Source organism: Calonectris borealis, chromosome 4, assembly GCF_964195595.1.
Source record: "Calonectris borealis chromosome 4, bCalBor7.hap1.2, whole genome shotgun sequence".
NCBI classification, from domain to species: domain Eukaryota; kingdom Metazoa; phylum Chordata; class Aves; order Procellariiformes; family Procellariidae; genus Calonectris; species Calonectris borealis.
In genome coordinates, this window is record NC_134315.1 from 26297455 (window position 1) to 26324101 (window position 26647).

General features: G+C 40.7%; 1 protein-coding gene across 2 annotated transcripts; it reads left to right on the forward strand.

The window, feature by feature from the left end:
* Positions 1-25216, forward strand: KLF3 (KLF transcription factor 3). Of its 2 annotated transcripts, XM_075148904.1 has the most exons (7): positions 1-241; positions 4392-4430; positions 11240-11336; positions 17982-18477; positions 18903-19053; positions 23586-23746; positions 24910-25216. In XM_075148904.1, the coding sequence occupies exons 3-7, from the start codon at positions 11280-11282 to the stop codon at positions 25089-25091; spliced, it is 1047 nt and encodes a 348-aa protein (XP_075005005.1). In that variant the 5' UTR covers positions 1-241; positions 4392-4430; positions 11240-11279; the 3' UTR covers positions 25092-25216. The 2 variants fall into 2 exon arrangements, with proteins under 2 accessions (XP_075005005.1, XP_075005006.1); XM_075148905.1 differs by lacking the exon at positions 4392-4430.
* Positions 25217-26647: the final 1431 nt, after the last annotated feature.

Below are 26647 nucleotides of genomic sequence, written 5' to 3' on the forward strand. Positions count from 1 at the left end.
AGGAGCCCGGGGGGAAGGCGAGCGGGCGGGCGGAGGGCGGGAGGCAGGGCGGCGGGCGGGCAGCTCCTCCTCGCACACAGACCCGGAGCCACCGCGGAGGCGCCTCAGCCGCGGGGACGCGGGACACGCCGGCCTCGCGCCTCGGTGCCGCCGCAGCGCCCCCAGCCCCCGCCACCTAGCGCGACCCCCGGCACTGTGGGAGCCGACGGAGGCCCGGCGCCCTCCGCACCGCCCGCCGAGCGTAAGTGTGAGGGCGGGGGAGCGGCGGGCCGGGCTGTGCCGGCTGCGGGATGGAGGTGCCGGAGGAGGAAAGTTTCCAGGCGCTGCGAGCGGCGCGGAGCCCGGGGTGGCAGGGAGTGGGACGCCGCCGGCAACGCGGGGGGCGGGAGCCGGGGGGCGGCGAGGACGGGGTCTCCGTCCGGCCGCCGCTGCGGGGGGAGGGGGGAGCGGGGGCTCACAGCAGGGCTCTCTCCGCGGGCCTGTAAAACTTCTTGCGTGGCCGCCGGCGCGGTGAGGCGGCGGGAGCGAAGCGGGGGGGCTGCCGCGGTCCGTCGCGCCCGCCCGGGCGGGCAGCGCACCTGTGTGGCCGACGGCGCCGCTCGGGGCCGGGGCCGCCTCCCCCGCGGCGGCCTCCCCCGCCGGCGGCGCTCCTTGGCGGGGCGGCCTGGGGCCTCCCGCCCCTGGCGGGGGGGGCGTGCGGACCGCCCGCCCCTCAAGCCGCCCTCCCGCCGAGCGGGGCCGCTGCCCCCGGCCTCCCGCCGGGGTGTGACAAGCTCGTCTTCTGCAGTTAGAGACTGCAGTGTCATCGGATCCCGCACGGGACACCGTGCCCGACGAAACCGAGGTGAAAAGTATAGCGGGTGCCCTCGGTTCTGAGGGCGGTGGGGGAAATACCAGGGCAGGAGCTCGCCTCTTGGCAGCGTCCCGCCAGTAGCGCGAAGCTGATCGGCAGCGCCGTGTCCCCGGTTTAACTCCCGGTGAAATAAAGAATGAAACAGGCTCTCAAAAATTTATCCCTCGTATTGTCATCTAACCTTAGCACCACTTAGCGATGATGTAGGCGAAGTTAAAACGCGTAGTGTCTAGGACAGCACGGCAGTGAAGTGTGGAGTTACAAATAACGACCGTAATTAGCTTCCCTCTTCTGGATGCCGGTTTTGTTTTGTTTTGTTTTGTTTTTTTAAAGCCGAAGTAGGAATAGGAGTTACTTGCTTTGGACCTTTGTCAGGTGAGCACCTGGCACGGCTTTCCAGGGGAGCCCTGGAAAAGGAAGGTTCAGCGACAGTAGCCCGTGCTGGGAGATCACAGCACCTAACCAGAGGTTGGGAAAAAGACCTATTTCAGAATAGCTCAAGTGGTCATTCAAGAGTTATATGAAAAAAATACATTAAAGTTGCTTTGTGTACTCCTCTGATGATTTGGGTACTATACCTGCACTGTCTGCTGTTTTATTTGCTTCCTCACCTTTGAAAATTCAGGAAGTGTCGCTATTCGTGGAGCTGAACTCTGAAGGTTTTGTTGTTGGAAAAAGCTGAATTCGGGTGGCTGACAGGAGAGCTTTGAAGACTTCACTTTATTTAAACTAATATCCATAAATGTTCATTACCTGTATTGAAAACAAAGGATTACATGGCTGACCACTAATGATTTTTCCATAGAATACTTTTAAGATACGCTGTCTTGATAATCACGAGGACCTGCTTCTTGTGTGAGAGGAATTACATCTGGATTTGATAATCCTGCCTGACCCAGAAGAGATTTATTTCAAACTAACTTTCCTCTTGTATTTTTAAGAATATTTTGTCTAGTATCAAAATACAAAAAGCCTGAAGCTGACTTGAGTGGCCTTTTTTATTTTTTCCCAAGCAGGCAAATACTTATTTTTTACCTTGCACACCCTGTTACAGATACGTTATAGACCACAAGGGAGACTGAGGGTAAGGGGGGGGGGGGGGGGGGGGTTTAAAAGATACTAAATGGTCTCTCCCTTCCCTGAGAAACCAAGAAAAATTTCTCCTAAGTAGGAGAGCTGCGAGGGAGCCCTTAGGTGCTGTGAGGATTTGACCTAGGCAACACCTGTTTAGCCAAAAGCAAAAGTCTTCAGATAAATAATGATGTAAATGTGAGTGAGATTAGTCGAAGGCTCTGAGATAATAGAGATGGGAGTTATACAACCACCAAATTACTTACATTTCCAGATTCAGGATGAAGAAAGTAAGGAACTGATACTATCGGCATAAAACCTACACCTACACATTGCTGTGTAGATGCTGTACTAACCAGTTGTCACCTCATGTGCGTTGTTAAACTTGAGCCATGAAACCCCACAGCAATTATTAGTGTTATTGTGGTACTCGTCCACATAATTTGCCGTAACACATTCTCACGTTGGATAATATTAGATGTCCCACCCGTGGTATATAAATAACTGATGCAAACTATGTAAAAGAAGAGAGAGTATTTGAAACCATGGCTTTGAAGGAAAACAAATGTTCAAGTTGCATGCATTTTATTGCATGACATCTAGACAAGATGTGCCTTTCCTCTGCCTCGTGTTGTCAGCTTATTTCATTTATTCAGCTGTATATTTGGGTGCTTCAAAAATAAAAGCATTATATCCATGGAAAATTAGGTCCTGAAGTCTGAGTGCATGTGAAACAGGGATGTAAAAGGCTAAGCATGTGCTGGCTTAGAAAAATATTCTTGGGTGCTCTGAGTGATATTGGTCCTCAGCTATTGAGCAGTACTGAGCAAAAGTGAGACACTGTCCAGGAGCAACCCCTAGCTTTACAAATCACTCCTGCAGTGGTCTGATCCCCCTAGCTCACTCTACAAAGAAGGTGCTTACTGTCAGGCTGCGCGCTGCCTGTTTGATGTCATGAAGCTTGAGCTCTGTTTAGCTACGGGCATTCTGTAAATACAGTAATAAACCAACTGGTCCTAAGGAAGGTTTCAGCTAATCGTCATGACCTGTGGTGTCTAAAAATCTCCTGCTCCCTTATGTTAAGGGAGCCTGTTTGTAAATAGGGCAGGTCCCCTGCATAAGGACAGTGTTTTTATTCACACCCAATGAACAAACACCTCCACCCACTGTTGTTGTTTTAAAAGACTCCAGCTGCTCATGAATATAGGGTCAGGGAGGGCCGCCTAAATGTTTCTCTGTGCTTTCTCCCCAGCGCAGCCAGCAGAGCTGTTTCCTGTTCTTTGTTTCAAGGCTGGGGTTTGCGTCACACATTCCAAGTGGCATATGTGGTGCTCTTTCCTGTTTCAGGCTGTTTTCTGGCAGATCGGTAGCCTCGTCCAGGCCCCTTGTCACTGCCCCTCAACTCCCAGTCCCCACCCAATGAGTTATCATGTCTCTACACACTCACGATTGCTTAAGATGCCTGTGTTATGTCATAATGAGGTTTCCAAGTTAACCTTTAATGCACGCCCTCGACTCCAATATATTTATGGGGATGAACTGGAGAGCTTCACTCCCGTCGCTGAAAACTTGTATTCGAGTCTCCAGAAAGTTGTGAGCCAGTTTCCTGCACTCACTTGCTCATCAGCCGATCTGGAGTAGCTCCATTAAAGTCACGGTGTTACACTGGTGTAGTAAGAGTGTCAGTGAGAAGAGAATCTGCATCTGTAGGCTCATACTTGTAAGAGGGTTTTGGCTTCTGCCCTTACCCAACCTGAATGGCCCACCGTAAGCACTTTGTATTTCCACATCTCAAAAGGAATAGATATTTTCTCCTTATACAAGATAGAAGATTCACTGTCTTCCAGATGTAATACAGAAAATGAGGCACTGGTGGCTAACTTTTCTTTAGAATAAATAGGTATGGCTGTCCCACATTTCTGAAGGCATAAAAATAAATTTTTTTCTCCTGTTTTTATATTTGTATTGTCCCCCCACCCTGTTGCAGACAGACATAGATAAACATCGAGAGGAAATTCAGAAAGAGAACATAAATCTTTCTGTTGCTTTGGATCTGACAGAAGAAAAGCTAAAGGACCCAAGCCAAAGCTCATTGAAATCAAGAGAAAGACTTGCATTAACTTCAGTGGGCTTTGAATCAGGCCCTGGATGAAAATGCAAGATGGAGTGTTTATTCTTCTCTGTCACTTAACGGGCCAGAATATGCATGGTTTCTGTACACACAGAAATACTTCCACCCTTTCATTTTACCCCTTTTTTATTTCACTCATTTTTTAAGTATTCTTTTAGTTCCTGCTATTGCTCTTTTGAATGCTAAAAGCTAGCTGTTTGTGATCATTGCAGGTATCTTTTAAGAAGTATCCAAAATACATGCTTTAAACTTCCTCTTTCAGGGCTTAATTATATGTGAAAAATAATTTTTACTGAATTACTTGCACATCCTTACATCAACTTGTTTTTTGTTCAGAAATCCAGATAACAAGAAGCATTTGGCCACACAGTTTTGGTAAGTTGTTTATTGATTATTTTCATTTGTTACTCTCAGTTGATTTTACTTCATTGTTTTTCTGTTAATTTCAGAATACCAGGGATGAGTTTATCCATTGCAACCCAATTAAATATCTTAATTCTGGTACTGTTAATTTGCACAGGATTTCAAACATTCTTAATCTTTTTTCCCATGACAGAGGAAAAGTGTTGCATTTAACTGCGTTTAATATTGGAAATTGGTGTATAATAAATGCAGTAAATTTTGTGGTTCACAGCTTTTTGTAGCCAGAAGTTCTACAAAATCAGGGACTGAGATTAAAATTATAATAGTTTTGTAAACCAACTTTTTAATATTAATTAACACCACTAACAGGAGGTCTTTTAGAGTTCTTTTATGCTGTCAGGATTGAAGCTTTGTGTTTTCATTCCGAGGCTAGTTGCTACCAATCCAGAATATGAAGTTTGGCAGAGCTGGTTTTAGGAGAGATTTAACCCTTCCCTGTTAAGGATTCACTTGATGCCAAGACTTCCTTTGAGGGTTTTGTAGCCGTAGTAGATATCTCCCAGGGGAAGGAAGTGTAAGCGTAGATCAGCCAAATGGAAAGATAAAGTTCTAACAGGTTTTTAATAGTAAACTAAGTCAGAATGGAAAAAAAACGCGCGTGGTCTGTCTATCATGCAGTCAGTGTGTGTTACCAACAAACTAACTTGATCCATGAAGGAATGACAGACTTTCCACTTTTAAAGAATCTAAACTGCTTTGATCACTGTCTCATTTGTACCCTCTACACTATCCAGCTCTTCTCCCTGTTTTTTTTTTCCCCACTTCCGTAGGTACACAGAAGTTCATCGACATTTGCCCTGTATTCAAATCCTCATTCAAATTAATTGCTTAGGCTATTATTCCTAAATGTACACTTCCTTTCTTTAGGATTAGATTTTTTTTCTTCTCCCCCATAGTATCAAAAATGTTGAATCTCTTGTTTCATATGTTTCATGAAATAACAGAACATAAGAGAACAGCATTTTGTGTCATTCTTCCCTCGTAATAAAAAGATAGGATTTCTATTTCTTTTCAATTATCTTCAAAATTAATCTCTTAAGAAAAACACAACAAAAAAACAAAGTTCAGTTTGGAAAGGAAAGATTATCATACCATTCCACATACTTCACTTGTTTTCGAAAGTCTGATCTTTTATCCTTACTAGACTGTTTCTCCTTCTAAGAAGTAGCTTGAGACAGGAAACCAGACAGCAGTCTGCCCTGATAAGGGAGAATATTGTCTAATGGAGGTGCCTCGAGAGCTTTTCTTTCTCTCTCTCTTAGGTTCAGTAAATGTAGAACTGAAGGTTGACCAGGGTTTACGTGGGCTCCATTTTTCCTTGGTAGAGAAGACATTTTCTTAGTGAGCACTGCAAGAACTTTTTTGCCCAAAATTTTTACATACAAGAAAGCCATTTCCAGGCATGTGGCTTCAAAAAGCCTGCAACAGTATTATCGTAAATTTAATGGAAATACTGATTAGTCTGCTACACAGCTGATAAATTATGTCAAAGGAGTTGTAAGTCAAACAAAGTGACGTCAGCAAAGTTAGGATGCACAAGTTGTGCAAAAACCCGGATTTTTCAGCCTGCTTGCAGTTCTGAAAGGAGAAAGGCAAGAGATTTTCAAGTCAATAAAAAGCAAAAATAGTCTGAAATACTAAATAACAGAATCCTACAGAAATATTCTTTTTCTTTGGGCCTATCAAGTAAAACTTTCAGCAGAAAATTTTTGCCCAGGTAGTATTTTCTTTTTACACGATATCCTACCTTTTTCAACAGTTATTACCGTTTCCCAGTGTCAATCCAGCAAATAAACAAACCTAGAAGGCTGTAAATCAGTAAAACGTTTTCTTGGTGTACTAGTTCTTCACGATTCTCCCCCTGCTCTGTTCTTCAGGGACTGGCTGCTCCAGTCCCTTCCCCCAGCACCGTGTCTGGGCCTTGCTCCTTCCCCTGCTCTTGCTTGCTTTGACTGAGTCTGACTGCTGTGCTGAGCTGGAGAGTTTCTTTGCCTGCTGCTATTTTGGGGCCCAGTGCAGTTAAGCGCTTGCTTACTTCCCATTAAAGTTAATGGAACTTTAGAAATGCTTTTTTGCTGACTCAGGTCTTGATGAGCAACTGGTACAGTTCAGTGCAAACACATCTTGTTACTAGCCCTGGAAAACTCTTTTTCTACCCTTTCCAGGGAATCCTGCTCTCAGAAACTGGTTTTTCTCTGTCAAGCTCTCTTTCAAGGTTCCACTGAAGAGGACTTCTCACCCACGTTCAGAAAACCTCCCCACCCTTTGGATTTTGTCAGTGGAGAGTCTTCTGACGTTACCACTTCTCCTTAGTATCAGGGGAAGTTTGACTCGAGGCTCACAGAAGTAATAGTTTCAGAGCAACAGCGTAAGTCCCAAAGGGCTTGGACTGAAGAGCTTTGGCCCCATGACTTACGTTGGCTGCTAGATACCAACAGTGCTGCAAGAACTGCAGTGTCTTTGCAGAGGGCACTCATGCAGTGCTAATTTAGCTGATATCATCACGTTATTCTGTAATTATACCAACAATAACAATCATACCTTGAAGCTTCTAGACAAAGCCTCATGTACCAGAGGGCAGCATTCCTTGCTTCCCCCAGGCACAAAGATGGAGAAAGCAAACCCCGTGCATGCTTTCATGCAGGGTGAAGAGAGGCAGAATTTATGGGCACCACCCCCCTGTCCACAACAAGAATATCTATCAGGTCACTGACTGTTCTTCCAGGTATTTAATGAGAGCAAAGGCTCTATGTTAGAGGGAGGCTTTGTAGTTGTTGGATGTGCACAGTCAAAACTGGCCCTGCACCCCACCCTTTCCTTTCATAACAGGTCTGCAGAGTTGGTGGACCTTGAAGGTAGATGTACAGAGCTGCTGGGAGTAGCTGCAATGTGGTTGCTCTTCTCCAGCTGCTTTGCAGTGCAGATGTGTAGTCTGGGTGCATTCTTTAACCGCTTTGCTCATTTCATCCAGGGTAAATAATCTGTACAAGTCCTTGTTGTCAGAATACACATTAAGTACCTTTAAGCTTTCATTCACACTTAATTACGTCTCTGAAACAGTAAACCATGCCCGTCAGGAAGTTAATATCAAGAAGTCTTCAATCCTGACAAGGCGGTGAGCTCTACCAATGATGAACTTCCTTTCTGAAAGGGATACTTCACTGCATAAGGGCAGAGTTTGTGTTTTTTCTGGCTTGCTGTCTTCACTGGACTTCAGATAGGAAAATACTGAGGGACTTTGTCTGGACTTTACCTTACACCTGTCCTTATTTGCATACAAAACCCAGTTGCTTCATTTGTCTTTCTGGAGTACAGGGTGTGAGCAAAATCTTATCAAAAGCCATGTCCTGTTTGGACAAGTTGGACTGACTTGGCAGAGATCCAAGGGTGGAGTGAATGGGAGGAGGCAAGAAAGTAAAACTGGGTGGCTTGTTAGCAGAAAAAGAGAGGGAGGGCAAAAAAAAGAGAGGGTGGAATGTTTGCCTACCGGATTGTAGTTAATTATTTAGTTTCAGATTACATGCATTTTAAATTCTTTTAACCCACATGAAAAAAACCCTTTAATGCAAAACAGTTTATCTAATAATGTGAAAGACAAAGGCCCTTATTTTTTAATACACTTAATATGAATATATTGTTGTCTCCTCACTGTTTCTTGCAGGGTACCTCAGGAATGAGAGACGGTATTTTGATTTTCCAGAAATTAGTTTATTTACTAAACAATTTGTGGGCTTTCAAACAAGTACATTATGAAATCTGAGTGTAAAGTAGAATCCAACTGTTTTTTCATTCTTCTGTTATAGAAACAGATAAGGCTGTTTACCTTCCCTATTGCCCCCTTCTCAAATGTTTAGGACAAAGATCAGGAGGTTTTGAGTTAGTAGGCATGATTTTACAAATAGACCGGGAAAAACTACTGACTTTTACTAGAAGTAGCATGCTTTATTTGTGTGTGAGTGTGCATGCATGTATTTTGTGTGTGAATGTGGTCCAAGCAATCAATTTGGAGCATTATTTTTCAATACAAAGAGAATTGTTTTGTGAATTTATTTGCAGCCGTAGGAGAGTGTCCTTCTGAGCTAACTCTTAAATGCCAGACCCAAAGCTGGTTTATATTGACTCTAGAGCAGCTCTATCAGTTTCCACCAAATAAGAATTGGACCTTCTGATCTGGACCGACAGGACCAAGTGTTATATATTAATTAATTTTCTGTTCTTGAAAATTGGTTTCCAGTCACTATCAAATCGGGAAAAGAAACCTACCGCTTAAGAGTAATGTGATAAAGTGCTCCATTTCTGTATATGATGCAGCAATAAAAGTAACGTTTTCCTCTGCTGTTCTTAGATGATTGCATCTGAGAAAGATTGAGAATTACTTTTCACTTTTATTCAGGGCATTACACTTTCTGTTATCTATGTCATTCTAATTCCTGCACAGTAATTTAGAGCCCTCTCAGGATACACTCAAATGTATAGCATGACATGTGAAATGTGTATCAAGTGTCTTTCACACACTTTCTTGAAGTAAAAAGTGAAAAGGAGTAACTCTTAAACTAGAAGAAAAAAGCCAATTTTAAAACAACAAAAATGACCAGAGTAGCCTGGGAGCGTGACTGCTTAGAACAAATTCATTCTTTCCTTCTCTCTCCTTCCCTCTCTCTCTTTCCTTCCCTTCCTCCCTCTTCCCTCTTTCCTTCTTCTCTTTCCTTCCTTCTTCTATTTCCTTCCTTCTTCTCTTCCCTTCTTTCTTTTTCTTTCTTTCTTTCTTTCTTTCTTCTCTTTCTTTTCCTTCCTTCCTTCCTCCACTAAAGTACAAATTGCTGTGTCATCTATGCACACTAAAACTAAAAACTGAAAGTTTCTGGAAACCTGAAAGCAAGTAGTTCCAAATTCTTATATATGAGGTCTGAGATGCTACATTTTACTGTAAACATTTTTATGTATAGAAGTATAACTTTTTTTCTGTTTTCACAATGCATATATATGTGTGGGAACATGTGTGAGTGATGCATAGATACCATATATATATTTAATGCATAGATATGTGGATATATTTGTGGGAAGACAGTCTTCTGAAACGCTAGTTCTAGCTATGTGAAATGTTAAAAACCTGAAAAAGATAACCGTTCAAAGAAAAATAGTATAGTTAATAACCTTCTCACAAACATACTTAAAGTATTTACAAAATTATCACAACTTTTAGCAAACAGTGTCATCTTACACAGCTGCTTCTAAAATAAAACTACATGTTAAGTTTAAACTGGAAATTGCGTTGAGCTGCTATATTTGTTTGGTTTGGGTTTTTTGTTTGTTTTGTCAGGCCTTTGACTTTTGTAAGAAGAATTATGAAGATACTTTAATTTACTTTTGATACTTGTTTGTTTCCATTATTCAAAATGTACACTGTTGTAATGTATTTCCAGAAGTCTTTAAACGTTATTCATATACCTGAATAATTAATGATAGACTTGTAACAACTTATGCCATCTTTCTCTGGAAGCTCTTAACAAATTTTTATCTATAAACACACATGATAGTTAATTGCAAGATTGTTCATTAATGTAGGCTTATTAGAATTGTTTTAATTTGAGTAGGTACATCGTAAAATTTTCATTTAAATTTCTGGGAGAATTTTCCAGCCCCAACTACAAATCTGTTGTTGAGCCTTTAGCCTACTTCCGCAGGGTGAAATTGTCTGGATGGTGTAGTCTGCCTGTATTCGTTTCTTTCCAGTGCCATCTACTGGTCAAAATTGAATTTGTGTAATTCTGTTTTCATCACATCTTAATAGAGGTCCTACCGCTTCCAAGCAGGGCTGTGCGCTGTACAGCGTATGGTCAGAACTTGCTCCTTTAACATCAGTTGTATAATGTATAACCTCAAGTGAGGTCATTGAGAACAACTTTCCTTTGCTTCTCTTGGTTTTTACTCTGTACCCTTATGGCTTACCCCAGAAGAGGTGTCTCCTCCTTTCCTTCACAGCATCTTTCCAAGTTGACCATGGCAAATGTATAGTATGATAGTTAAGTTATGGCATCTTTTATTTCAGGCAGTTTGAGATAAGCTAGAATTGGACAAGTGAGGTCAAACACTCTGTAGAAAAAAACCCTGAAGCTGCACAGAATACAGCCGGATTTTTTGAAGTGCTTTTCTTTTGCACAGTTTGCACAAATTGTGGTGGAATTGTCGCTAAATCTGTTATCTCAGGGAAATAACTGATGTATTTTTTTATGTTAAGTCATTGCAGCACATTGAATGTTACCTCTCCAAATTAGTCCTGGATTTTAATCTTTCTTTTGTATTGATTTCAATATCACTGTACATGAAAGTTTCAACTTTTCTCTTGGGACAAGAGATAATCCTCTTCAGAATCAGTTCACTGTATTATCAGCTAAACAAGATTATTCTGAAGTTATAGTGCTGATGAGAAATGCATGGTCTGAACTGTGATGTGTTTACACGCTAATGACAGCTAATGAAAGTGACAGTTCTGTGATCTTGGTATGCTGACATGCACAATAACAATTCTAACTAACTTCCGTTAAAGTGAGTAGATGTCCCTTTGTTTCAATAGCAATTAGGAAAGAATAAACTTAGAATAACTGAGATATTTAAACGAAGCCCAGTCAAATATTTAAGAAGCTATGTTAGAGATGGATAAATATTCCCATTAATCTGACAAAATAGTAAGTTTTTTACAGTTCAGAAAGTTGATTACGGGGTTTCCTGCTGCTTTCTAACACCTTGTCTTTCCCCTGCAGGCCAGGACATCAGAGGCATCAGAACAGGTGAATAAAAAAGATGCTAATGTTTGACCCAGTCCCTATCAAGCAAGAAGCCATGGAGCCTGTTTCAGTGGTAAGACTTTTAAAATATTTCAGCCTTTGTGATGACTCTATAGTTTTTCCATCTTTAAATTCATACCAGGTTTTCTCTAAGCTTTGGACTAGCCTAGGAAAGGCTGTGAAGTTATATTTTGGTTTTAAGGCAATCGAATTTACATTCTAGGAAAACTTTTTGTGTAGTTTATGAATTTATTGCCCCTAAATGACCTGCCCCATTACCTCTGCTGGTGCTCCCATCCCCAGAGCAGAGGAGAGAACATCCAAGTACTCTTCAGCCACTGCAGTGCAAATATGATCTCTGTAGCTCATGCTGCTGGTGGAGGTGGGTTGAAATTAAGTTGCCAGACTTCACAGTGAAGCGTCAAGAGCCTGTGGTTTTGATGTTACACCTTTGAAGTAAATGAACAGCTGCTCACCGTCCCCTTTTCTGCTTCTCTCTTGGTCTTGAAAACATGTGCCTGGGGCTAACTCTGCGCTCTAAACAGCAGAAAATCAATCCTGACAAAAAAAGTAATGTCTTTTTGCTGGGTAAGCCGGGTGCATTGTCTTGCCATGTGAACAGATGAGAACCAGGGCAGTGGAGGAGGAATGGGGAAAAATGGGGGAGGGGAGACTTTTCTTTTCGATTGGGTTAATTTTCTGTCAACTTGGTGATCTCAGAGAAGAGTCTGATAAGCAAGAGCAGCAGGAACGTGTAGCTGGGAGAGGGATAATGGGAATTGTGATGATTTAGGCTGCCGGGAAAATATGGCCTTAAGAAGCAGCTTCATGTATACTTCACCTATTCATCTGCAGGCTGCTGCTGAAAGGGAAGGTCCAGGCTTTTCTCCCCTCTTTCCAGCTTTGTGTCTCCTTTGTATGACATGAAGCAATTGTGTGGCCACAGAATGATTTGGATCCTTTGGATCAGCTCATGGAATGGTCAGAATTGCTAACCAACCAAAAATACCCTTATTTTTTGGTCAGATCAGGAAGCTGATCTGACTCATTCTGCAGCTGCTCAATGCTAAGCAAGGGGAGGGGGGAGGACGAGGGAACGGGACCTGCAATAGGATCAGATTAAGTGTAACATGAAACCACACCCTTAGAAAGGCTGATCAATTAAAAGGGTGAAGTCAGTGTGTATAAATTAGAGTGCATTAAACTCATGCTCTGAATGGCATCTTTCAGTGAAAAGTTTGCTTCCTGTTTTATTTAAAATGTAGAATAATTGTCATTAATTTAAACGCATCTGTAAGCAGTCTGATTTCTTCAGTGTATTAGTAACACTTTTTGACAGTTAAGTTTACATGCATTTTAAAATTACAGTTTGACTTTCATGGGGTTTAAAATAACTCATCTGTCACTGAGGGTGTAAGTATGACAAATTCCAGTATTTGGGTCAAGAAAGAACCTTAGTATTGTCCAGTCTGTCTGTCACTTCAATCACAATTATTGCATAACCTTATTAAGATTAGTGGTGATTATCTACGATTATCTAAGGATATCTAATGGTGTCCATCAAAGGCGGAAAATGGGCCACTTTTACAATAAAAGTGTTACTACACGAATAACAGAAAATCAGTATAGAGACACTGTGGGCTGTCTTTTGTACACATCTGCTTTCATCTCCCAAGGAAGGTTCTGCAGTGGTGTGGGATGATGCACATGAGAGACACAGGATCCTGCCCCAGACACCTGTGTGCTTCTGCAGCATGGACAGGGTCGGTCCCTCAGCAGGCTGACGAGGAGAGGAGTGAGCAGTCTTCCTCAGATCGGCAGATGAAAGAACAAGGGAGCATTTCTGAGCCAAGTGCATTTCAAGACTGTAGTTCCAGATGTTGCTTAGTCTATACCACATGCTCCTTGCAGAGGTGTGGCACCTTCCATGCATTGGACCTCTGGAGTCATCTTGGGTGTTCTTATAACTCAGTGTCATCACTCTGACCAGCTGTCAGAGCATTTTACCAAATCTGTATGCTTTCCTTTTCGTTACTGAATAATGCAAAAAAAAAAAAGCAGGAAAGGAAAAGCAGAAAGTCCGGAGGAAAGGACATTTTTTGAGTGAGATTCCCCTCACGGGCATTACTCTGGTTTCCCTCGGGCTGAGGAGTGTATGTGTTTCAGCTTCTGTACACACACACACTGTTTAGCCCCAAGCCCTCGAGGTCCTGGCTTCCCCAGAGCTTCTTGGTCTTGTGGCTTCCTTGGAGACCTGCCGCCACAGCTCCCAGCAAAAACTGCTCTGGAGACACCTCTAAAGGGAGGAATCGTGGTATGGAGAGAACATAGGAAAGGATAGCAGCCACTGAGTGTGTTAGTTTTCCTGACCTTCTTTTGAGAAGGTGGAAGGAAAGAGAAACCGTTAGTGTGATGTTTTGGAGGTGCTGAGTATAGCATTCAGATCACTGTGGGCTGACTTAACTCAAAATTCTTAAATCAGGATTTATTTGTATTGTATCTGTCATTCTGATAGTATCATTGGAGGCCATACTAAATGAAGCCCCTTGGGAATTATCCGTTATTTTACCTGGATATACACTGTCCTAGGTATAAAGTCTGTCTTTAAAAAATCCCATCAGTTGGGGTGAGAGAAGGAAACAAATTATGGTTTTGACACCACTGTATTTCAGGGGGTGTGGCTGAAAGGATTAACTATACTCACATGGCTGAAGCTCACATCCACAGTATTTCATCACTCTACCAACAGCTCATGCTATTTATTGAACTGAATTATTGAACACGTTATGATAGTTCTTAATGAACTAGCGACAGTCATCTGAGTCCTACCTAAATATTTGCTGTGAAAACTTTTTATACATTTGGACAAATACCAGTGACTGTTTAGTGAAAGAAGTTGCTTTTTTATGTGTTACCATCTTTCTTTGAATTGAAATAAACAGTTTTTCTCTGCCCTTCCATCTGTCCCAAAACTACTTGTTTCACCCGTTTTTAGAGATAGCTATGTGCTACATGAGGGGTTGAGGTCTTAAGCAGTGTATTGGAATACAAATTTCATGTGGTGAGAATGCTTTTTCATGTATTAGCTACTATTTGGATTCAATCCAGTTCGTCGTCTTACATGATACTGATTTGACAAATAATATAAGTAGGTTCTTCACCAGTTTCTGTTTTTCCAAGAGGCTGGCTAAATTTTTAAGTTAAATTCATAGGGTTATGTAGTTTATAAAAGACTTGGTGAATTGCTTCAAAATCTGCTCGCCTGTAAAACAAAAAAGATGTTTCACTGTGGCAGTGTAACAGACTTTAGCAAATTATATCAGATTAGTGCTTGATAATGTTCCCTTTGGAAGCAGCACTCTTCTGGGTGGTGATAGGTGTGCTTGTGACAGATTTGGCCAGTCTTTATTCGTGATAGATTGTCAAGAGGAAAAGCATGGTGATTCTCCTTTTGGATTTATTGATTTAATTGTATGAGCCACATGGATATGACTCAAAAATATTAGAAGTTCCTCTGATTTATTTCCCAATTTCTTTGTGGCTTCAGCGCTCTGGACTTTATTATGGACAAACAGCAAGGAAGGGTAAATTAATTGCTTTGTAAGGCCCAAAGAGGGAAGGTGATGATATCAAGCAAATAAGAGCTAGATGGAGACTGTAAAGGAATATATGTTGAAATACAATCCTGCATCTTTATAGTGATCTGCTGTAGTGACATACCATTCTGCACAGGGATGTTTAGGAAAGCAGAATTTACAGGAAAGTGGGAATTTGTTGGGGTTCTTTCAATCCAAGTCAGACCAAATTCCTACATACATTGTTAATTCCCACAGTAGGAATCCAAGGAAGATGTATCAGCTTAAATATTTTAGGCAAACAGAGCAATGATACGTAATTTTCCATTGTTCCACCAGAGTACTTCGCATAAGTTCTGGGACAGGTGAGAGAAGACTGCTCTTGGAGGCTATGAAGTACACTCCTGCTTCCTGCAGTTGGTGGCATTTAGAAAGCCAAACAGTGGTAGCTGGGCTTTTTTTTTGTTTGCTATTGCTAATGCTCCCTATTTACAGAGAGAGACTGTGAAGTCTTCCTTACTCTCCCATGCCGTATCTCCCAAGGGGTGCTGTCCGCTTCCCCGGCAAAGAAAGGGAAAGTGACTTACCAAATTTGAAAGCAGTGGTTCATATCAGCCTGATGGCAATTGCGGTGTCCCAGGGAGCTAGAAACTGAAACTTTGCTATGCTGAAAGATACAGGAGACTTCAGAACCAGGAGATAGATCTGAGTGTGACTTACTCCAAACGAAGAGGGTTTCAACCACACTTCCTTGATAGTGAAGCAAAACTGTTTCCCACCAAACAGTGTCTGATTGACAGCAGATACTCTCCTTTGCATTGTTCTAGCATCCTTCTCAATTTTTTCACCCTTTTTCTTCCCAGTACAGATAATTTGTTACGCCACACTTTTCTGTCACAACTTTATCTGCAGTTCAGATAGAAACATAGCAATTAAAATCGCAGAAGGAAGAAAAGTTTAGAAAAATGATTCAGCTTCCCCGAACTGCCAGAAAAAATAGCGGATGTTAAATCCGTGCCAGCTTAATTACAACAATGAAAACCTTCTATGCAAAATAATGCAAGGCATATGGGGTAAAATACCAAGTCCCTAAAATAATCACTTCTTAAAGACATCATTATTTTCTTCCTAATTCTTGGAAAGTATTTCTTGCTTGTCTAAATATATTTTACTTAACTTTTCAAGTTAACAGTTCTCTGTTTTTTACCGAATTTTAATTGTTCGGTATTTTTTTAACACACACCTGGTGTTACTTGAGGAGTTGAAAGAGGGTAACTGTTTATATAGAAGGGTTACAGCTTGGAGATGCTTCGTTCTTTAATAGGCTCGTTGACCGAAAACATTCCCTAAGATTTAAATTGCATAGTCTTTTTCCTTTCTAGTATTCTTGCAATGGAAGAAATGCTCGTAGGTAGTGACTTTGTGATCATCCCTGACAATCTTGCAGCACTGTAAATGCACTGATGCTTAGTGGTGGAACATTCACAGTTTGTTGAAGCTGAGTAGACTTTGTCCTGTAAACCAATAACAGCAATTTTAACAGAAGTACTTAATCTCTCTTATGTGTTTAAATTTTGAATTTTTGCCCATAACTTGATCAGATTTAGTAGATATTAAATACTAAACTCTATCAATATTCAGTGGCCTTCATCACTTAGGATGCTAATAATTTTGTCACTTGGCTCAGTGGTGGCAAATCTGCAGAACTTGTTTTAGCCAGCACTGCTTGCAATAATGGCATTTTAATACAATTCTGAGGAACCAATTACCATGGAAGATTAACGTTTTTATAGATTGAATTTGTAAGAATAGTCATAAAGAGAATAAATAACATTTGAGAGGTTTTAATGTAATATTTACTGTTTGAAGATTAAATCACTATTGTGTATGCTGCTTTATTTGAGTATTTTATGGAATAGGTGACTCAGCTTTGTTGTTTTGTCACAGTGCTATGAATGCAGCAGGAAAATTTAGTATTTTCTAAACTCACTGTTTCAAACAGTAACTGAAAAGAAGAAAAATACATTTGTGTCATTTTGCAAAAATACTTTTAGTTAACGTTGACATTTAAAATCAACTAACTGTCCCTCACAGGGAAGACAGAGATAAGAAACTGGGAAGATGTATTGCTAGAAGTTTTCACCCCAGAAAAAAATAATTGAAATGTCATGGAAATTATTGTATAAAAATACGATAGTTTTATACTTCTAATCTGTTTCACTTTCTACCATTTTGAACATTTTTTTAATCCCACTCATCAAAGTCTTTTTGGTGCCAAAGCATTCAGCAGTTTTTTAATATTAGTGTGAAACTGCTTAGCCTTAATGTGAAGCTTTACTTCCTAGAATCCAAAGTTAGCATTTGATTTCAAAAAACTTACAATATCTAAGGGCTAAACAACAGTGTGGATAGCATTTCCTATGTCTATCTGCTATGTTAGAACACCACATCGGTTTCCATTTTAAGTCATCTGTTAGTAAACAACCTCAGCTTTCAACACTTTTTAAATGCAAAATTGATCTGGATAGTTGTTTAATAATACTATACTCTATGTTAATACTTCTTCTGTTACAAAAATTAGTTCCACTAAAATGTGGAGATCGTCATGTAGGTCAAGATTAGCTTTGGGGTTTATTTTTTATTGCTTGTAGGGTTCAGATACATAATTTCTTGCTTTAGTGATGATCGTTTTCCAGTTACTTAAGCTGTTGATTGGGACCCATTACTTGCAATTCTAAGTCCAGTTTAACTCCCCTCTTGCTTGACTTCATGTTCCTCAGTATATAGTTATATGCTGAGCATAGCACCATGTATCTCCCAGGTCAGTTAACTAATGTGCAGCTTAGTATATGAAAAGCAGTTTTTAAGGGAGAAAAAGAGTTGAATAAGCCCTGAGGATTTGTTTTCGTCATCTGTTTTACATTGCTTCTGAAACAGTTAGTGAATCAGTACTTCCTTTGTGTGAAATCTTAGGCTTTATTTAATTCACTTTTATTTAGAAAGTACATTAAAGTGCTTTCTTGAACTTTTTTCATTTTGCTTCAGTTTTTCATTTTGCCTCAGCCTTTCTTTTTCAGCAGTAATTGTGTGTGTGTTGATTTATTATTTGATTTTCTTTATTTTTTTTCCACTCCTTCTGACAGTCATACCCGTCCAATTACATGGACCAAATGAAGCCAAACAAATACAGCGTCATTTATTCTACACCGAGTATGTTGCACAATAAATTCTACTCAAACCCCGAAGGACTATCAAATGGAATCCAGATGGAGCCAGTAGACCTTACGGTGAACAAACGGAGCTCACCACCTTCAACTGGAAGTTCTCCTTCCCCCCTAAAATTTCAGACTGTGCATAGGAGAACTTCACCCGGATTGACTCTGTCCTCACCCAGCTCACCTCTCAGTAAATTCACACCGTCACCCCCAGGAGTACAGCCTATCTCCATGCCAATAACAATACCACCTGTAATGGCCGCTGCTCTTTCACGCCACGGACTGAGAAGCCCTGGAATACTCCCAGTTATACAGCCTGTTGTGGTCCAGCCAGTTCCTTTTATGTATGCTCCCCATCTTCAGCAGCCCATCATGGTCTCCACAGTTCTTGCAGATGAGATGGAAACACCAAGCAGCATGCAAGGTTGGTGTTGTCAGAGGTTCTTTATGCCGTCTCATCCTGGGAAAATAACTGTATATCCAAACACTTTTTTGTGTGTGTTTTGCATTTTAGGAAATGGAATATAATTCCTGTTCTTCTAAAATACGCAGGCATAGAATTTACTGTGTAAATATTTTACCAAACACACCAAGGTTGTATTCTGTTCTGATTTATACCTGCATGAAGCTGTTCATCTACTGAAATTTGGACTGATAAAATTGTTGGACTGATGAAAATGAATAGACTAAAACTGGAAGATTTTGTGTTTTAGCATAAATTGTTGCACTAAATAGAGAGTTGGGGGGTTTCTTTTGTTTTAACTGTAGATTTTTACATACATTTTTTATTTCCATAACTCTCCATATTTTTGATGTGTTGCCTTCCCTCTCCTACCCTCCCCCATACAGTGCCTGTCATTGAGTCTTACGAGAAGCCTACACTGAAGAAAACAATCAAAGTAGAGCCAGGAAGTGAACCATCGAAGACTGACTTCTATCCTGAACAAATGTCACCTCCAGTGATGACCTCATTGTCTCCCCAGCAAGTAATGTTGCAAGAGTAAGTAGCTAACAGTAGTCCCAAGATCAGCAGAAGAATGAAAAGCAGTTCATTGCAGCAGTTACCAATTTTGAGGAGTGGGAGGTAGTGTTGCTGTGCTTTAGAACGTGATAAAATACAGAAAAACATCCTTCCCGCCCACTTCCACTGTGAACTGTGATTTCAACTTTTTTTTTTCCCTCTTTAGCAATATAGGAGTTGATACGTATTTATACATCGCAACCACATAGATCTGCCATTTATATAATGCATTTCTATGGTAATGCTAGTCCCAATCCTACAACTCACTGAAAGTAGGACTCTCAATAAGCCAGTGATACCTGTTTATGTAAAACCAGCAGCAAACTGGAAAGATGCTGTAAAGACATTCCGTACTGATCTCTGTATTTATGTTACCTAAAATACCTTTCTTTAAAAAGATTCTTGTGACTTTCTTTTCTTGGAGGACCTCTTTGTCTTTTAAAAACTTTTGGCTGCTTGATGGAAAGAATCCCCTCAAGCCTACAAGTTCTGTATATATCCAGGGAAATTCCATGTTTGCCTGAGGCCATTGTTCCGTGGGTGGTTTTTTTGGCAGCTCAAGTAGTTCCTGAAGCTCGCTGTCCTCCCAGCCACTTGTTTCCACCCCAGTACCAACTCATTGTGCTGGTACAACTGTTACTGGGGCCACTGCATGAACTGGATCACAGATCTAATTGGGTTTAAAACAGTCCTGTTTGCAGAAGGCAGAGCAAGGGCTAGAAAGAAGTGAGGTCTGGGGCAGAAACTTTTTAATCGGAAATATTAAAAATTTCTCAGGAAGTACCTGAGGAGCCCTTCCATTTCCCTTTTTCCTAGGGAAAATTCTGTCAACTTACCAAAATCATGGAATGACCCAGAGCCGGGCTCATCCTTCAGCAGGCAGTGCTCTGGGCAGGCATGAGGCTGCCGGCGTGGCTCTGGCAGGAGCTGAAGTTGGGAACTGAGCAGGGCTCACAGTACATGACCTCAGAATCCATTTCTGCCCTTTCTTCCTGCTCACCTCACCTTCTGAGCAGTTGTACGAGACCTCACCTCCTGGGGTGGCAAAGAAGGGCTCCAAGCCAGACTCCCAAAACCAGTATGTGAGTGCGGCGTGATTCAGAAAGAGAGAGAAAGCGTGGTACAGACGGTCGTCTGCATTTCCTTCGGAAGGCAGCCTCTTCCTCCTGCTCACAACCGTTCCCGGGTTAGGGTTAGAAGGCATACCGCGGCTCCAGGGCTAACTACGTTTTGCACAGCCTTCTTGTGGGCACTCCTCCTCATTTTCAAGTCTCTAACCAGCTTAGATGCCGCTTCTAGACTGCAGGCTCTTTGCAATTAACTAGTTGTCAGCTTTTATAAACTATATGCTGTTTATTTAGAAATAACCTTACACGTTTTATTATAATAAACATATAAAAAATAGTAAACATCCGTGTTTACTAGGTGGTTACTTATCTTCCATAGTGGACCTGCCACACAAGGGAGTCAGGTCTGTATGTACTCGGAACTAACTTCTGCTAGGTCAGGACTGTCGAATGGTTCAGTTTACTTTTGGTCTTTGTTAGGACTCTTTAACAAGGGCAAACCAGTAAGTGCTGTTCCTGGCTGATACCACACCCTTCCTCCAGGGCTGAGGCTTCTGCAGACTTGTCACCTGCATTAGTGATTTGCATTAATTATTTCCCAATAAGTCCAGTTTCCACAGGAAACCCATCTGCTGAGCAAAGAATATAAAATTTGGTATAACCTGTAGGTAGCACTGTTACAAAAAACATTTGAATAGTCCCTGTTTCCAAAGCATCTCCTCTGCTTGCCCTTGCAGAGCATTGTATTTATGGAGAGCCTGTCCTCACATTGTAATGGCTTAAATTGCTTCCCAGCTTTCCTGTAGAGCTGCAGTTCTTGCTCGTTCCTAAAGCCAGCCCTTTCAAGTTCACATTCTGCTGTATCCACAACAAGAAGTTTGTGAATGGTAGTTTTTATCTTTTTATCATTTAAAAAAATACATAGACAAATCACACAAATTACAAGATGAGAGACCTAGACCTTTATAACATACTCTGTTGTCTCACAGCTTCATCAGCTTCTCTCTCTGCATTATGAGCTATAGTTAGGCAATGATTTTTTATCATTTTTCATAGGTTCCAACTCCCCAAAGTGCACTGTTTAGACACATAAGCTACATTAAAGGGGCATAGGAAACCTTCAGTCTCACTTTTAACTGACTGATTTTGCTTTAGTGTTAGTTTTTGGCATACACGTTATATATATATGTAATGTTGGTGGCATTTCTGTAGGAATTGCTGGACTTTCTAGTATGTCTGATAATTGACATAACTATGCAGTTATTTCTAAAATCAAACTTGAAGTAATAATCTCTGACCAAATATAAGAAGCCGCATTAACATTGTATTTTCTTGCGAGTGCAAGTGTCAGAGTCTAACTCACGCTGTCAACATAGTGTGGTCTGTTGGTAAAGAAGGAGAAAAAACTGTTGAAATTGTAGCATGATTTTTGGAAGATGCTCTTATCTATTAAAGAATGATACTTAAATGATTAGACTTAATGTGAATTTGTATCTGGTTGTGTAAGAGGGAATGAAAGAATTTGGGCTGTGCTTTTATTATTGGCACTTACTTAATATTTACCTCTGATTTTTGACACCGCCTTAACCATTTTTTAAAACTGCCACACCCTATGTGATTATTGATAACATGCTATAGTCTTGCCGGCCTTCTTTCCTCTAAAGGGAAAATGAGACAGAGACGAATTCTCAGCGCTTTATTTACATGATCTTAGATTGAAAGCCATCACAAATGGTGATGGTACAGCCAATATCCTTTTTCTCCCTTTTTCCAGATGTTACCATGTCCAGGACTAGCCTCCACTCATAGGGATTTAAACCAAGTTTGCTTGGTGTCCTAAGCCAGAGCTTCTCCAAAAAGACTAGTATGCAACAGCGTTAAAACTGAGCATTGCTTTAGAGAAGCATTTCTTTGGAAGCTAAAAGCCTGCCTTTCTTATTTGAGAGTGTGTACATCTGTGTCTAACGTCACCATCTGAGGCTTCCTGCCATTACAACGTTTTCAGCTAGGTTTAATGTGTACTTGAAGAGTACATCACTCAACAGCCACAGAAACACCCAAGAAAGAGAATTTGGTTCCCAATTTCAAGCTTGTAACTCTAATAAAAGAATTAATAACAGAATTAAACTTTACCCACTTGGGTAATTCCCATCCTGCTGCTGTGGAGAGTAGTAGAAAATTTTTTTCTTGTTAAACCACGCACAAGATTTTCTTTGCTGTGCCTGGTAAGTCTTTTTTTATTTGGTGTTAACCAAAGGACCTTTAGCACATGCCCTTTATTTTGCTGAGAGAAGTAGGTATTCAGTGTTTCTGAAAATGAGGCCCTAAAGGAACTTGGGTTAAGTAACTAATATAACCTAGTGTTATAAAATGTAATTTGATCAGTAAAGAAATGTGAAATACAGTAACTGAGAAAAGACAGGAGTTCTAGAAAGCTTCTGTCACACGGAGGAGCTGGTTTTGCAACAAGGAATGCTAATATCTGCACATTATATACTAAGTTTTAGTTAAAAGCTAAAAAATACATTAAAAGCACTGATAATCAGAGATCTGGTAACGGTTGAAAAATGCAGCTTCGTGAGGTTGCAAGATTGATGAACATACTTGGACATTGACATGGAAGAAAGAGTCAAGGTTGTCCCCGATTCTACAGTAGGGGTGTTGTTCAAACATAAATATCCACAGTCAATGACACCTTTCAAGAAGTTTGATGTGTTTTCACACGCGTGAGTGTTTGTGGTTTTGTTTGTTACAGAAGTCCATATGTAGTTAGTACATGTCTCACCTGCACTGTACCTGTGGGCTTCAAACGCAAAAAATGATGTTTATGAAGGTGGAGGGACAACTTCAGACATCCTGTGGGTGTGCTACACAGGCTAAACTCTGCTTTTAGGAACTGACGTCAGTGGTGTAGGGAGGCCGCACCCTCCTGCCAGCACCAAACAGGAAATTCTTAATTACTCTCTAAAGGAGTGGCTGGAACAATACAGATTGAGTTCTGCTTTGAAACCCTAAAGATACAATTTCTTTAATAATATGGAATAGCTGTTTCCCATTACAAGCAAATTAGTTACATTTGAAGGAAGAAGAAAAATTGTGAACAAATACAAGAGAAGTTCACTATGAGCTCAGAGTTTGAGAGTTTCTGGGTTTGACTGAAAAACAGGAATTTGAAGGGGGCTTTTCCTTTGTAAGTTTAAAAAAAGCTAGGGAGTAGTAAAAATGGCTACATCATGTCACAAAGTGAGTAAACATTGAAAAATATTACTGCTAGAATACACGAAATTTGCTAAACCCTCTTGAATTTTTCGACATGCATGTAATGTTGTTCTTTCTGCCAAGAGACAGAGTGGTAGTGAATAAAGGGCTCTGTCGTGAATCATGTTAGCTGAGGTTTGCTATGCTAAATGTTTCTCATTTTTAACATTCAGTTTGACTTTGCAGGAATCACCCTTCAGTTATAGTTCAGCCAGGAAAGAGACCTTTACCTGTGGAATCTCCGGACACGCAAAGAAAACGCAGAATACATCGTTGTGATTATGAAGGCTGCAACAAAGTCTACACTAAAAGCTCCCATCTGAAAGCTCACAGAAGAACCCATACAGGTTTGAGCACTGCTATGCTTTTCTTTCATCAAGTCTATGGCAAAATAGTAGACTGCGCTTTTAGTTTGTGCTAATGGCCAGGTGGCCACAGGTGTAAATAACAAAATGACAGAAGTTAGATCTGGCATTGTTCTGAACATAATTATAGGCTGAGCAAAAGACAGAGGATGTAGCAGGAAAAACTCACAACAAGAGACTGTAAGCCAAAGCAGGATCATGGTGTATTCACTGGCTCTTTGCTCATTTTCTGTCCAGTTGCTTGCAGATTACTCATTCTGCACACCCTGTAAACACCAAATCAGTTCAAATTGCACTACCTCACCTCTTACATCACTGTTAAATTTGACTGAGACTTCTATGGGAGTAGCCCATTTGCAAAAGTCTGGACTGTGTGCCAAATACAAACACATCTGCTTCGTGTGGACGTGCTAACTACTGGTCCGATAGTGCTCTTTTCTGAGTGAATGTTCCAATAAACATACCCCCATCTCTGTTCTCCGCAGAAATGTTCATCTTGGCACGCGGAATGAATATATGTACCTCCAAGGTTTTTACAAAGATATGGGATGCTTTAGGTAAAATGGAGCCCAGTTCATGTCTGTCTTGCATCTCCACGCAAGCCAGCCCTTTACCTGATGGGCAGCACAATGGGGTTAAGGAGAAGGAGGATCACACATGAGAAAAAAATGATTGAGAGAGATTTTAAGTTGAGCTACTTGTGACAGTGGTGCCAGTTATTTATACTACAGTAACTTTAAGAGGTCACAACAAGATTTCTACCTGCTGTACCGAATGGTAACACCAGTCCTTCCCCCCAACTAATCCAGAATATGAGGTCCTGATTTTTAAAAATGAACAAATACTTCAACAAATGCTTAAACCTTTACACTTCTGGGCTTGATAAGACAAAACAAGTGCTGATATGGCAGAGGGAGGAACAGAGAGACAATAAAAAATAAGTTGTGGCAGGAAACAATTTTTTTATCTGTTAACTTCGACTACACAGTTTCTAGCGCAGGGTACTCTGCAGCCCAGTGCTGTTTGGAGGCTTTTTGAGTAAGCATTAAAGTACTTGCTGAAATTTGACAAGGCAAGAGGATCTGTCAAATATTTAACTGACGTGTTTGTGTCTTAAATCCGCGCTTCTATGTTTCTTTTTCCAGGTGAAAAACCATACAAATGCACTTGGGAGGGATGCACGTGGAAGTTTGCTCGTTCTGATGAACTAACGCGGCATTTCCGCAAGCATACAGGAATCAAACCTTTTCAGTGCCCAGACTGTGACCGTAGCTTTTCACGTTCGGACCATCTTGCTCTTCACAGAAAACGCCACATGCTAGTCTGAGTGTCTTCTGTCCCTGACTCCTGTCACACTTCTTTTTTTTTTTTTCCACACATGCATTTTAATTTGGATTCAGCTGGTCTGAATCTCTGAGTTTATATCATTAAAAGCTTACGTATGGTCAGTAACAGATGTTATCTAACCCTTCTATGTCCTTGCCACGGGTCAGACCTAAAGAATGTGAACACTTTGTTTTTTTTCTCCTGGGGATGCTAAGCAAACCCTTTCTGCAGACAGTATGTTTAAGGTATTCCATTGTGAATAAGGGAATTTGTAAACTAACAGCTTCTGTTGGTTTCTTCATATAATCAACCCAGCATATACTGATAAAGTAGTAAATGTTATTTGAATATCCAAAATGCTAGTCCTTGCCAGAGACTTTTATTTATGTGCCCTGTAAGGGATACGCTCATTTTATGCTCAACAATGCAATGAATGGACTCTCCCAACCGTGTTGATTTCTGCAATATGGTTAATACAACATTTTTAGAAAGGCACCTGATTCAGAAATCCCCTCTGCCCGAACAGTGAATAACACTGTAGAAATAAATCTAAGCAATATAATTATGTTACAGAAAGATTGAGACATTTACCCCAGTCAAGAAGAAAAATTGGCAGGAATTGGTCTATACATAATATTGTGCATCTAAACCAATGTCATCTGTCCTCTGTATTATAGTGTAGTATATATACTTGTTTTTATTGCATAAAGCCCTGGTGGATTTGTTAAATGAAGACCTTATGTGACACATTATATGTCTGGTTTCTGTGCAAGTGTATGGATGGAACACACATGGTACGCTGTGTGCCACGCTATGACATGGCATTAAATGATATTAATAGAAACCTACCACACCTCATTTCAGGGATATAGAGTATCCCTCTACAGTCACTCCCCTACATTTCCTCTACTCTAAGTATTTTTTCTCTTTGCTGTGCCTCAGAAAATAGCAATCATTATGTTAAAAATGCTCCGAACTGTATTGTTGCGAGTGAGTGCCACTTTAATACACTACAGTATTTAAAATTATTAATCCACAATGTTTTCATGAGAAGATGGCGTCAGATATGAAGCACTGCTGACGATAAATTGAGTCATATCTCTGTTTTGGATAAAAAGATATACTAAATCATCCATTTGATAACTCTGATTTGTGACTGGTAGTCTCTCAATGCTAGGTAGACTAAGCTTTCCTGGGGATGTGTCTATTGCATTAAAATACCACATCAGCAAGTCGTAACTCTCATGTCAGTTAGCAAACACAACTCAACAGATAAACTGAATTCAAGCAACCTGCAGTTGACCCTAGAAATGCTCCTGTCTCTGGAAGCCCGCTGAAGGGAAGGTTTCTGTCTTTATTAGCTGGCAGACTTTGTGGCACTGCAAGGAAACAGGATGTGTTTCTCTAGGCTCTCCTGCACCACTGCGTTTTTGTTTTTTCCCCTACGTAAGGTAAACACCATTCCCTGCAAATTAAACATACTGAAGTCAGATTTTCTTTTCTCTTGGAAAAACGCACTGGAAAATGGAGGGGGGAGGGGAGGAGGAGTTTCATAAA

What these genes read in the sequence shown, in the direction of transcription:
- KLF3 (XM_075148904.1), top strand. Translation starts at nt 11,280, where the DNA reads ATGCTAATGTTTGACCCAGTCCCTATCAAGCAAGAAGCCATGGAGCCT. An exon ending in AACACCAAGCAGCATGCAAG is followed by an intron (nt 18,478 to 18,902) that starts GTTGGTGTTGTC and finishes TCCCCCATACAG; the next exon opens with TGCCTGTCATTGAGTCTTAC. An exon ending in CAGCAAGTAATGTTGCAAGA is followed by an intron (nt 19,054 to 23,585) that starts GTAAGTAGCTAA and finishes TTGACTTTGCAG; the next exon opens with GAATCACCCTTCAGTTATAG.